Here is a 13224-nt window from a genome sequence, read left to right as displayed (position 1 = left end):
AAACAGCAGGAAGAAAAGCTTTCCAATTCTTCCATGTAGCATTGGTGGCTTTAAGTAATTTTTCTCTAATGGTTCTATTTCATTCGTTCCACTACACCTGAACTCTGTGGATGATACGGAATGTGAAATTTCCAGGTAATCTGTAACCATTTAATTAACTCCTGGAAGACTTTACTGACAAAGGCGGGACCATTATCGGAATTAACCTGTTGAGGACATCCATACCTAGGAATAATCTCAGAAGCAAAAATTCTAGCTACAGTACGGGCGTCTTCATGTTTAGTAGGAAATGCCTCAACCCATCTGGAAAAATGATCAGTGAAAACAAGAAGATATTCTTGAGCTTTACCTGTTTTAGGAATGTGTGTGAAGTCAACTTGCCAATGGGAAAAAGGAGCAATTGGTGGTGGCAAGTGTTGATGGTGTGTGCGAGTGCCTCCAGGATTAGCTCTGAGACACGTAATACATGTCTTAACAAAATGTGTGCAATGGCGACGCAGATTTAGTGCAACAAAATATTGTTGAAGCCACGATAAGGTCGATTTTATGCTTTTGTGTCCGATGCCATGTGCTTGTGATATTAGTAATGGTAGACTTGCCTCTGGTATGCCTACCTTGCCATTAAGAGAGTATAACCCATGATTATCCACAGAAAGACCGACACGGGTCCAGAAATCAATGTCATCTTGAGTGGCAAAAGTTTGAAGATGTTTTAACATTTGGTCATCTGGGCATTGTGGAGGGGTATGAAGGAAGATGGGAACAACAGTTGATTCAACTGCTGTTTGTTTAGCAACAGCATCTGCTAGGGCATTGCCTAAGGAAATATCATCCTTTTTATAAGTGTGTGCACGACAATGTACAATGGCAATATCAGAAGGAAGTTGTATGGCTTGCAACAAGTTGTCAATGAGGTGTGTATGTGCAATAAGTTTACCGTCTGTGGTCTGATATCCTCGTTGTTGCCAAATCTTACCAAAATCATGAACAACTCCAAAAGCATACCTGCTGTCCGTGAAAATGTTAACTGGTTGTCCGCTAAACAAAATGCATGCTCTAGTGAGAGCAATAAGTTCAGCAGCTTGTGCAGAGTTAACAGAGATGGGTTCAGCTTCTAAGACGATGTTTGGTAACTGTACAACAGCATATGCAGCTCGGTACACTGTATCTGAGGGCCTGGAACAAGAACCATCTACTAAAACATTAGGTACATCAGGAAGAGGTGTATCGAGTAAATCTGGTCTTGGGGAAGTGGTAGATCAACACCAGCAACATTCAAGCAAAGGTAGGGATCCGCCGAAGCAGAAGTGGAAACAACAGGGAAAAGTGGGGTACAACCTTCCGGGCAGCCCTATGCTGAACCTGGCCAATTTATGGTGTGTCTGGGTCCTGTGTTGCTGGGTGGAGGGCACTGATTTTGCACAGGGACTTGGGGAGCTTGATTTTGTTGTGGCGCACTTGGATGTTGATTTGGTTGATTGTTCTGGCGTGGGGGATATGGGCATTGATTACGCCAGTGTCCCTGCTCAGAACAATTAAAGCACTGGGTACCACCATAGTTATATCCTCCGGACCAATTAGAATTTCTATTGTAACCTCCTCTCCCCCGTCCTCTTCCTCTGCCTCTTCCGCGCCCCGCACCCCTACCGTTTCCTTGATTAAAGTTAGGTTGTGACTGGGAAGATTGTTGATTTTGATTTTGTCCTGACCAATAGGCATCATTAACCGGGGCAGGAGTGGTAGTATTTTCGGGAAGTGTAGTAGTGGTTTCGGGATAAATGCCAAGAACTTTCTTGTCATCTTTGTGTGACAAATTATAACAGCATGCGGCTTCCTTCTCTATGACCCGTTTATAAAAATCGGCAGCAGTAAGCGTTGGCCATTCAGAGATTAACTGTTTAGTGGCCAAACTGCATTGAGGGGTCATATTACCCAAGCATGTTTGTACTTTTTAACTGGGACATATTACCTTCTGAAGAGAGGGAAGCATCCTCTTTCCAGACTTTAAAAAATCTTTTCACAAAATCACTTGCTAACTCATTCTGTTTTTGTTTACATGCAAGAGCGATAGACATAGACTGTCTATCGGTCCATAAACTTTTCATTTCCACTTCTATCTCATTCCACATTTGATTTAAGCCTGCAGTGGTGTTTAATGGGTATTGTGCAGTGTTCATTAGGGCATTATCTACGGGAACACTTATGGTTGGTACTTTGGCCCAATCCCATCCCGACTCCAGATCATAACCCAATATGCCATCTATGATCAAGCGCATGTCATTTTGATGCATACATTGTCCTTGGCACATTCTTTTTAAATAAGTTAGACATGCACCTGGGTTTTTCCTGGGATCGGGTGCATGGGACAAAATATTTTGCAATTCACTGGAACTCAAAGGTTTCATTATGAGTTGTTCTCCAACAGTAAGAAAAGGGTAGTACTTTTTTGTTTGTTTCTTTGTGTTAGTTCTTCTAAGGGTCATAATATTTTTGTCAGGGGTATTACTGTAGGAGGTGATCTGATACTGCCCCTCAGTAATGCGGGGAGAATTAGGAATTTCAGAGAGGTCTAGCACTATATCAGAACTGTCCTCGTCATCATTTAGAGCCGAAGCAGCTGCAGCTTCACGCACAGCTGAAGGAGCTACGCTTTCAGAGGATATAGACATGCTGTGGGAGAGGGGAGGGGGTGCGACTACTTGAGGGGACGCTGGAGGTGGAGGTGCAGTGGGATTAGCAACGGGACGTGTGACGGTGGCAACAGCCATAGAAATGTCTTCGTCACACGCAGCAACCGTATCTACTACTTTGGAACGGACAGTATCGTTTAAATTTGGGTATATTGCTGTGTAGGATGGTGCACGGGAAGATGTGCGTGATGGAGTTAGACTACGGGATTTGTTTTGAGTACGGGAGGATGCCTTATCTTGGGTCAGGGCAGAAGATTTGTTTGATTTGGGTAATGTCTGGGCAGGGTGCCAACCTGGGGCTATTTTAAGCCAATTTTCGGCACCTGGTTTCATATATGTATAATCCCAATTTGGGTCACCCTCTCCTTCAAGACACATCTCCTGAACCATATTCATATAAAAAGGAGCATTAGCACCATCTTGGGGGAAAGGTTTATCTAATTTCAAAGATTCCCCCCAACCTGCAATATTGTCTACCCAAGGGTCAACAAAAAATCCTTCTTCTGGACTACAGCGATATACATACTGCTTACATGTTTCATTTGGCAAGGGTTTTGGCAATGTTTTGGAAATCTTAGAACCCATTTTCCAACACCAGAGCAAGAGGTCGCTGTTGAGTGTACTTGCAAATCAGGAACACAATATAAGGCTGTACGAGAACAAGGTCTCATCAATACCTGACAATTGTGTTACGAGGTCTAATGCCTTAATGCAAGAATAACACTCAATTGAATTTGAATGCAATAAATAGTAAGGATAAAGCAAGAACTGAAGGTCCCAACAATACCCTCAGCAGCTCTGCGAATGTTTCTTAATATCCTCACATTTATTGTGCACAATTTTAGGGTTAATAGATTTAGCAGCACATTACATAACAAGTAAAGTGATAGCAATAAATCAAGACAATTGACGGGCTGTCTCGGGATCGAGGGTCCCAGCAAAACCTTATCAACTGACAGAGGTATCCCTTAATATAGCGATCACTTTACATAAAGTAATAAAACAAATGATAAACAACAGAAATACGTGAAATACCTTTCAAAATTGCAGTAAGACAAAAACACATACAACAATTCTATAGTGTTGAAATGAATAGATAAAAGAGGAAAGAGAATAAGTTGTGTGAGGTAGAATTTATACCTTTAATGGTACATTAATGCATGGAGAGACAACACAGTCAGAAAAGAATGATCTCCAGCAACCCCTGGCTTACTCTTAAGTCCTAGGGCTAACTGAACCGTCTCTACCTTGAGACCATTTAAGCTACAACTTTGTTATACACCCCTCAGGCGGGGAAACGGTTTTTGGAAATAGTGGAGGGCAAGGAAAAAATCGTCTTTTCAGACAGACATTCTACTTACCGCTCCAAATGCTATTTCCAGCCGATCCCACTTCTGACACCAACTGAAAGGGCAATAACTGGAACTGTCCTATTTAGAACTTGTAGCTATGAGTGCACTCGCTTTGAACCGTCACTGGTAGATCATCTGTGATTGTCTCTCCAGGCACGCAGATCTGGGAGTTTGTATGAAACAGACCAACAGGTAGGTAAGTCAGAAACAAACTCAGTTTATTTAAGATTCGGTAAGAGAATTTATAAGGTAAAGGACAAAGACATTCCATTGTGATGATGAGAAAAGCATCATTATAATGACGAGAAATACATCGTATTATGAAAAAATAGACTACGTGGAGAAAACATAATTAGTTTTTGGCTAAGAAAGTATATGCTCATTAAATGTGGCTTATCAGTGATATGCACCAGGAGAAGTCTCTAACTGAAGGTTACTGTGACCAAGTCAGAACCAAGTATTTGCACACACTGCAAATAGTCCAACAGTGTTAACCCTGTATGATACATAAATGTGTTAGCCATATATGTTTAGCTATATATGGTCCATCACTCTACATTCAGGAATTTTTCTGATTTGTTAAATAAAAAATAGTCTGACCAAACTATAATCCACGATTTGCTCTTATATATCAATAAAAAAACTCAAACAAATATCAGATCAGGAAAAACTGCAACTTTTTCAGAATGTGCAATAAACCCAAATTTTTCACGTTTCATGCCGAAACCCATGGAAAATTCAAATTTTCGCTGAAAAACCATTGTCAAATCCTGAAAACTCTGAGCATTTTGTGAGGGTTAAAACATCTTCAAATGGTTAAGGTGACATCTGCCATTGAATTGTACAAGAATTCGGCAGGTTTTAGATTATTTTCAGATTCGAACTTGGAATAGATTTGAGGCATAATAAATAGTGAAAAAATTTACCGAAATTTACCGAAACTTTTTCAGGTTATCGTCATCAACAGAAGCCGCCAAAAAAACGCATCTTAATAAATAACCCCCTCAATACACAACTTTTCAACATTAAAGGCCTCAGGTGAAAAACACACTGATGTAAATGCTACAACAACCAGTTGTTAGTTTGAAGGATAATGCAGTCATATAATATTGAACTATGGATGCAAAGTGGCCAAGATACATTATCTCTTAAAGTGCTATTTAAATAAACAATGGTTTAACAACATTCTGATTGAAGATCGTAATTTCCTAGCATCAGTACAAAGACAGATCATTTACTTACCATCTGGTAGATACATAATCAGTATATGGTGGCTGGGATGAGAAAAAAACGTTGAAATTCGACCATCGAATAGGCTAGCCCGAAATTCGAAGACGAAGACTTCTCAAAACATAGCCAAATACTGGCCATAAGGTGACATAGCAATTCGGCAGGTTTAAGGTGGCAAAGTGTCAAAGTCTAAGTTTTTTAAAGATACAGTACTTCGATTTTCGAATGGTCGAATTTGTGAAGTATTTTCAATTCTAGTCGAAGCCGAATTTGGCCTATTCGATGGTCGAAGTACCCAACAATTACTTCGAAATTCAAAGTTTTTTAATTCAAAAATTCACTTCGACTCTTAGTAAATGGGCCCCTGAATATATGCCACAATAAAAAAAGTTACCAAGTGTTAACAGTATTGCTGTGTGATCAAAATGCTTACCATGTTTGTGCATAAAAGCTAAGCCTGAAAGCACCTGAAACATAATGTTCCTAATTTCATTCTCAGTGAACATCTTATTTTCTCTTGAAGCAGGAAAGTCAAGGAAACCAATAGCAGAAAAAGTCGACAAAATGAGAAAGAAAAAAAGAAACAAATGTCAAAAGCAATTGATACCATTTCCAGGTTAACTAATGCAAAACGATTCTCTTACTGGGATACAGTGTGAAAAGTGAACTTAGTATGCTTTGGTTTTTTGGCATGCTTTTATTAAATTAGGTGATCCTTACTTGTTTAATTTGACTGGGGGGGGGTGCACATCCATATTACTAATGTCAAACAGTGGACAATAATGGTGGCCAGATTACTTACTAGAGATGCATCTATTTATGAATTAGGCAAAATGCTAAATCCTCCACAAAAATACCAAACCAAATACAAACCCTAATTTGCACATTGATTAATCTGCCCTAAATCAAGGGTTCAGATTCAGTTTGGCCAATCATAAAGAATCCAGCCAAATTAAAATCCTCTTAAACCAAATTCTGGATTCAGTACACTCACATTAGTAATTACATTAGCAATATATGTTGTAGTTATTTTTATTACATTTGCCTATATTAACAGATAAGCAGTGAAGCTTTAGTCTGGCTCCATACTGTTTAACCCAAATGGTACCAATAGCCCTTAATGAATGCTGCAGGAATTAAAAACACAAAAGTCATAGTAGTTTTGAGCAGATTTACAGATTTGCAGAAGTAATTCAACTGTCAGAGTACATCCAAACAATTTAGCTGGCCATGTTTAGCTGGTTATGTTTCATAAAAAAATGATTCTCCAAAGCCACTTTAGCATTAATTTAATTAATGGAGACATATAAATGAGAAAACCCTAATTTTGTAGGCAGTTATGAATACTATATGGTGTTGATTTCACATTGGGTTAAAAATTAAGGTTATCTCTAAAAATGGCCCCTTTATTGGGGCTCCCAATAGATGTTCACTGGTCTCTGTCAGTGTTTCAAATGAGGGGTTGGCGTGTCCTAACGGTCCCTGCCAGAAGCACGTTAGGAGGGTGATAGCCAATCACAGTCCTGCAGTCATACAAGCAAAGACAGGCTTAAGTTCCCTATCAGGCCAGCCTAGCTGCTGATTGGTTTCTATCCTACAGTGCAGTGAGCTGAGTGCCACCAACTCCCCTGCATAGCCAGAAAAGCAGGAAGTGGAACAGATGGGCAGAACTAGTTGGGTTTTGGGGGGAATTCTTCAATAAATCAGCCCCAAACACATATTTTTGAAGCACATTGCTTCTATAGTTGAAAGAGTACAATATGTCTCTTTTAAATGTGTGATGCCAGACTACCTTATGAAACATTATATTGAGAAGCGTTTTGGAAGCATAGATGTTAAATGGTATATGTTTGACACATAAGGATATTGCAATAAACAATATAACTGGCCTTCTGATATACAGTATGTGCTGGTGTTAAACTTAACAGTTGTAGGCTCCTCTTTGTTTAGGTACATAGTATATTCTGTCTATGTTTCACAGCTCTCAACTTACAGGAGGCAGCTCCTAACAGCTTTCAGAGGCACTGTGTGGTACTATACTGAAGTGCTAACAGCATTGTACAACCCAGCTGTTTCTGGGCAACATATATTATACCTTACAGTATAATAAATATTGTAAAATATGCCAGTTCTTTTCTGCTGTGACACTGTCTGATCTCATGCCTCAAAATCAGTGTTCTGCATAGTGTCACAGTAGGACAATCCTGTTTTTTTTACTGGGGATGCCTCAAGATAGGATTTAAAAGCTATGCACTGGACTAATCAGAGTTGTTCCATTGCCATTGGCTACTGCATTTCAGTACTGCTGCATATGTGTTAGTAAATGACAGTTAAAGGTGAACTATCATAAAAATAAAATATATAATCTTTGTCTGGTGGAAATAAGAAAAATTCTCAATACGATCAGTTCAAAACTCTGTACCCAGAAAGGACACATTTTTAACCAGAGAAAACAATAGAGGCAGAGGTTTAAACCACAGAATATCATGAAGATAAGACAGTAAAGGCCTTTAGAGAACAAAAGAGCTTGGCTTTAATCATAGAGCATTTTAGAGCCATCACTACGGAGAGAAGATATAGGCATGCTGCGTCCCTGCCAGTAACCTACCGTGCTTATGGATAAAAGCTAGACCTTGTAAAATTTGATACATTATGTTTCTGATGACTGACTCAGGAAACAACTTATTTCTGTAAAGAGATAAATTCACAAATTTACACAAAGTTTAAATTGTATCTGCATATAAATGATTAATTTGCATTAAATGGTGTGTTTCAGTACATTTATGACATATGCACATACATATTAAGGGGGTGCTTTATCAATGGTTCATTTTAAATGTTTGCCACAATACAAATTTATTTTGCACAAATTACAATTATTTTTTAAATTTTTGGTATTTATTAAGCACAAAAAGCTCAAAAACTTGAATGTAAAACGTCAACATTTAAAAGTTTATAAAACTTAGAATTTTTGTTTTTTTTCACAGTTTCAGTCAATTAAGGTTTTTATAATCTGATTTTTCAATAAAAAAAGACATTCAAGTTTTTTTAAATTGTGTGCTTATTCAAAGTAGAAAAAACTCTAAAACCTCACAAAACTTGATTTTTTATAAATAAGTCCATAAGTTTATGACTGTGAGGGGTAATAGATCACAGGGATGCAATATGTGATGGCTGATTTGTTATTGTAGGAACTGATGAATTGTGAAAGGGAGCAGCTAAAGGTTAGTGTGTTAAGAGGAAGGGTGTCCTGTAGACGTGTGTAAGACTAGGGGAGATTGTGGATGCACACCTAAGGCCAATTTCAAAAAGTTTTTGTGGGGTTTTACCTTGACGTGGTATGGTGGCTTATCAATATTATGATCATAACTTTGTAACAAAAAAACCCTGTTTCAAAATTACATGCACTTGCATATTTACTTGAATCATTTAGACAGGGCTTTAAACTTTTTGAAATTGGCCTTAGGTGTGCATCCACAATCTCCCCTAGTCCTGTAGACGTGTGTAACCTGCCCGCCGGCTGTCTAATCTTACAATTAGACGAGCTGACATGGGTTCGGATAGAGGCTCCCACGGCACATGGTCTTCCTGCTCCTAGGCGCCCGGTGGTGACTGGCTCAGAGCGCGTTGCTTCTGCACATGCGCGCCTGGTTTTGGTGCAGGCACATTTGCATTTGGTCCATGTGCATCCCACACATCTCCCCTATTAACAGGCACCTGTGTCCAATTGGACGCTGTTTGTTCTAAGGTTCAGCCATTGCTTCCCTTCTCTGTCCATTTCCAATTCCTATCTCCCATTGGGCCTCTTGGCTTTAAATAGTGGCTTCCCCTTCCCCTCCTTGCCCAAGCTGGCTTCTGTTTAATCAGTTCCTGCTCAAGCTTTGCACGTGTCGATTTTATCGGTTTTGACTCCTGACTGTCCATCGACTCTGATCCTTGGCGCCTGATCCCAACCCTGCCTGACTTCACTCTACACTTTAACCTTGCCTGTATTATTGTTACCATTGACTTGTTCAGGAGTTTAATTGTGAAATGAACATGTGCTGTTAGCCAATTGAGGATCAGCAGAGAAGTACACAATGGGGCCCATTTGCTTAGCTCGAGTAAAAGGAATAGAAGAAAAAATGGTCGAATGGTCGAATATGGCTACTTCGACTACAACTTCGAATCGAACGATTCGAACTAAAAATCGATTGACTATTCGACCATTCGATAGCCAAAGTGCTCTCTCTTTAAAAAATACTTCGACCCCCTAGTTTGCCACCTAAAACCTACCGAGGCCAATGTTAGCCTATGGGGAAGGTAGCCCATAGGCTTCCTAACAATTTTCTGATCGAAGGAATATCCTTCGATCGATGGATTAAAATCCTTCAAATCAAACGATTATTCCTTCGATCGTTCGATCGTCGGAATAGCACTAAATCCTTCGACTCCGATATTCGAAGTCAAAGGATTTACATTCTGCCCCCAGAAGTGGTTTGACGGCTGGAGAAGATGAGTTTTGCAGTGGCATTTGCAAGTTTAAAAAGAGAACAATAAAGTGAGTGGCAGGTCAGTAAAGACAGTAAAATCAGTGGGCGATAGAAGATCAATCAGGAATGGACTAATTGTATACTGCAAACACTTTTTTCAGTTCTATTCTTTTTTGATCACCGGAAAAAAATTTTTTTTCAATTACTTTCCATTATTTATTTTTTACTGTTTTTCCAAAATTTAAGTCTGAAGTTTATTGTTCCTGTCCCTGGTGTTTCAGTCTGGCAGCTCAGTAATCCACGTGCAGATTCTGAATTGTTACATGTATTTGTTACAATTTGCTACATTTACGGGCAGATATATTAAAGATTGAATTGCAAATTTAAATGTGAATTTACGAGTTGGATGTTTGGTCAAAACTCACAAACTGGACCCTGGGAACAACTCTAATTTGACTATTCACCACCTAGAACCTACCGATTTCATGTAGAAGTCAATGGCAGAGGTCTAGCGACTTATTGAAGATATTCATAGCCTTCCTGACATTCGAGTTTTTTCGGAGAGAAAACTCGATTCAAGTTTAGTTGATTCGATTTGAGTTTTCGGGATGGTAATATTCGTTCGCGTTTTAGATATTCAAGTTTTTTCTTAAATAAGATACTATTCAAATTCCTAGGTCAAGGTCGAGTTCATTTGAATTTAAACAAAAACTCTAATGTTCGACCTTTAATAAATCTGCCCCTTAATTGATACATTTCTCAGGCACATCTGTGGAATCGTAGCAACTATTGTATCAATTCTAACAGCTGCCTTTAATGAAACGCAGGGATTCTGCTCAGCAGGGACAAAAATAACAAAATGTCAACTTAATGTATCAGTATAGAACAGTTTACAGGGTCGAAGACCCCTCCTCCCAAAGCTACTTCAGAAAGAAGGTGAAAAATTAACCTTTAAACTTCAATATTATAAAAACGGCTGCAAATACAAAAATAGAAATTAATTGGAAAAAGTCCTTTGTGTTGGAAGGTGAACAACCCCTTTAAAAGAAGACAGCAAGTTTTAGATGTTAATAATGAAGTAGAATGGAGAATCTAATATGACTAAAAGACAGTGAACCTGTGTGCTGGAATGAATTATAGTGTTCCCAGTAATCCTGGGAACAGGATCAGTCCCATTTTGTCTGCACTGAGTTTGTGAAAGCGAGTGGACATCTGAGATGATATGGCAGAGAGGCAGTTGGATGCTTGGGATATAACAGAGAGGTAAAGATTAGGAAAATACCTGGGTGTTAACAGCATAAAGATGGTTTGCAAGCCAAATGAGCTCATGAGTTTGCCAACAGATGTAGTGTATACTGAGAAAACTAGGGGTCCAAGGATAAAGCCTTGAGGAACATCAACAGACAGTTGAAGCAGTGAGGAGGCTTTATCCAGGAAAAAGAAGGATTGGTTGGACAGGTATACCAACATCCAGATGAATGCTGTGCCCTGTATGCCAAATAAAAGTAGAATGTGCATGAAACAAGATTAAAGTAGGTCTCATACAGGGTTAAGAGAAAGTAAACGGTTGCAAACAGCACATTCTAAAAGTATGGAGGGATTATGAAAGTTTGATAAATGGAAGGAGACAAAGTGAAGGTTTTAGAGTAGGTGTCACTAGTACGTGTTTAAAGTCAGAAAGAACGAATGGAGAGAAAATATGAGCAGATAATATTGAGAGATTACATCAAGAAGGTACTGTAGGTGGTTGGATGTAAGTTAGAGAGAAGTAAAACTGCTTCCTCTTTTTCATTGACTGGGGAGAATTGTAATATTGTGGCATAATTGTAGCTAGGTGTTTTGTGCAACAGGCATGATGGGTGCTGACATCTCACTTGCAAGGGTTTTTATTTTCTCCAAGAAGTATACAGCAAGACCTTAGGAAGGAGGATCAGGTTGAGGTGGACAGTGTAGGGAGCTAAAAGTGAGAAACGTACTTTGAAGCAGATGACTGTGACAATACTAATGTGGTAAAATATGTTTGCTAGGCAAGAGAGTGGTTGTTATAGTAAGATGAAAGCATTCATTTTAGGGTAGCCAAATAGCTTTAACTATTGTGTGTATTTTTTTCTAGTGATGCTCTGCAGTTCTAGAGCACGTTTAAACATAAAAGTAAAATAGAGTAGAGTTAAAAAAAAGTAGAGTGTGTATGTCAGAGCTAAGGTTTGGGTTGACTGGGGTTTGCCATAATTGTATTAATTACAGCTTTTCCAAATAACTGCATACATTTGAATAAATAAGTGCTTTTATCATCCAGTCCTTCTCACATTAATGTTGTCCCTCTATATACAGTCATTTAGTTTGGGTACTGCAGCTCAATGCATTCCTGCAAAGAGGGCTAACAGTGATTTCAGGGCTTTAGCTCAATGTATTTTTTACAAAACAAATTATATAGGCATCTTATAAATCAGATTGGTTTGGCTTTAACATCTACCCCAAAATTCTAGTGGTTGTAACCTATCACATGGGCAAATAAATCACAGGGTCTCGTAATGTTTGCCACCTGGGGTAACAACGTAGACTAACATTTCTACTTTGAATTACGTATATTGTGCATATTTGTATTATATAGACATGCTTCAAATCAAAAATTTACAGCTTATTTTAATAATTTACTTCCTCATATAAACTGTATTTTGTTAGTACTCTTCAAAGGTAATTGTACGTTTTGTTTATATGAGTGTAATTGAGGGTCCCTTTTTTCATTCAAATTCTGATAGATGGTTGGAGGTTTAATTAAGCTCATTACTTTAATTCACTTCATCCATGTAAATTAGCCAGAGGAAATGAATTGTATCTTTGTATTTACCACAAACATGAAACAAACATACATATACTTATATTTATAGTTGCATGTCTGAATTGCTAACTGTATGCACAAAGCAGCCTACTATTTCCATAGGAAAATGCAATACAAAATACAGTAAGGAAGTCATACCTATCTTTCATCAGCTGATAAAGATTTTCTTTCATGTACTCAAATACAAAATAGAGACGGTCATTCTCTCTGATAACTTCTTTTAATTTGACCACATTGGCATGATTTAGTTTCTTCAGAGACTGGGGAAAAAACATATTTAGTTATTATTTAGGTAAGGAGGAAAAAGTACATTTAAAGTACATTTAATTCGACGAGAAAGACTTAATTCCAGATTCCTTAATGTCCCTTAGAGTCAGATGCTATTCAATGAGTTTATCACACTCTATTAGTGTTCATAAAAAAACGAACTGAATTAGTAGAAAAGTTTTTTCTTCTCAAATTAGTAGTAGATAAGTAGGAAGAAAATTTTTTGGAAAGACTGATAAAATTTGGCTGCAGAGACATACCGAGATAAAATAGAAACTCGGAGACAAGAAACAGGGGAGTGGAACTCCAGCAGAACTTTCCAATTTCTGTCTCTTGGTTTTATTTCTTGAAAGAAAAGCTATACATGAAATTAT

At 38.3% G+C, this 13224-nt stretch overlaps 1 protein-coding gene across 1 annotated transcript; it reads right to left on the bottom strand.

Moving 5' to 3' along the window:
- Positions 1 to 5593: 5593 nt before the first annotated feature.
- On the bottom strand, positions 5594 to 12862 carry LOC121395137 (serine/threonine-protein kinase MAK-like). The gene is made up of 3 exons (XM_041567741.1): positions 12722 to 12862; positions 7881 to 7960; positions 5594 to 5788 (listed from the first exon to the last, which is right to left on the bottom strand). The coding sequence occupies exons 1-3, from the start codon at positions 12856 to 12858 to the stop codon at positions 5724 to 5726; spliced, it is 282 nt and encodes a 93-aa protein (XP_041423675.1). The 5' UTR covers positions 12859 to 12862; the 3' UTR covers positions 5594 to 5723.
- Positions 12863 to 13224: the final 362 nt, after the last annotated feature.

The sequence above is a fragment of the Xenopus laevis genome, chromosome 6S (assembly GCF_017654675.1).
Source record: "Xenopus laevis strain J_2021 chromosome 6S, Xenopus_laevis_v10.1, whole genome shotgun sequence".
In the NCBI taxonomy this organism is placed as follows: Eukaryota; Metazoa; Chordata; class Amphibia; order Anura; family Pipidae; genus Xenopus; species Xenopus laevis.
This window is presented reverse-complemented; position numbering and strand designations above follow the sequence as displayed.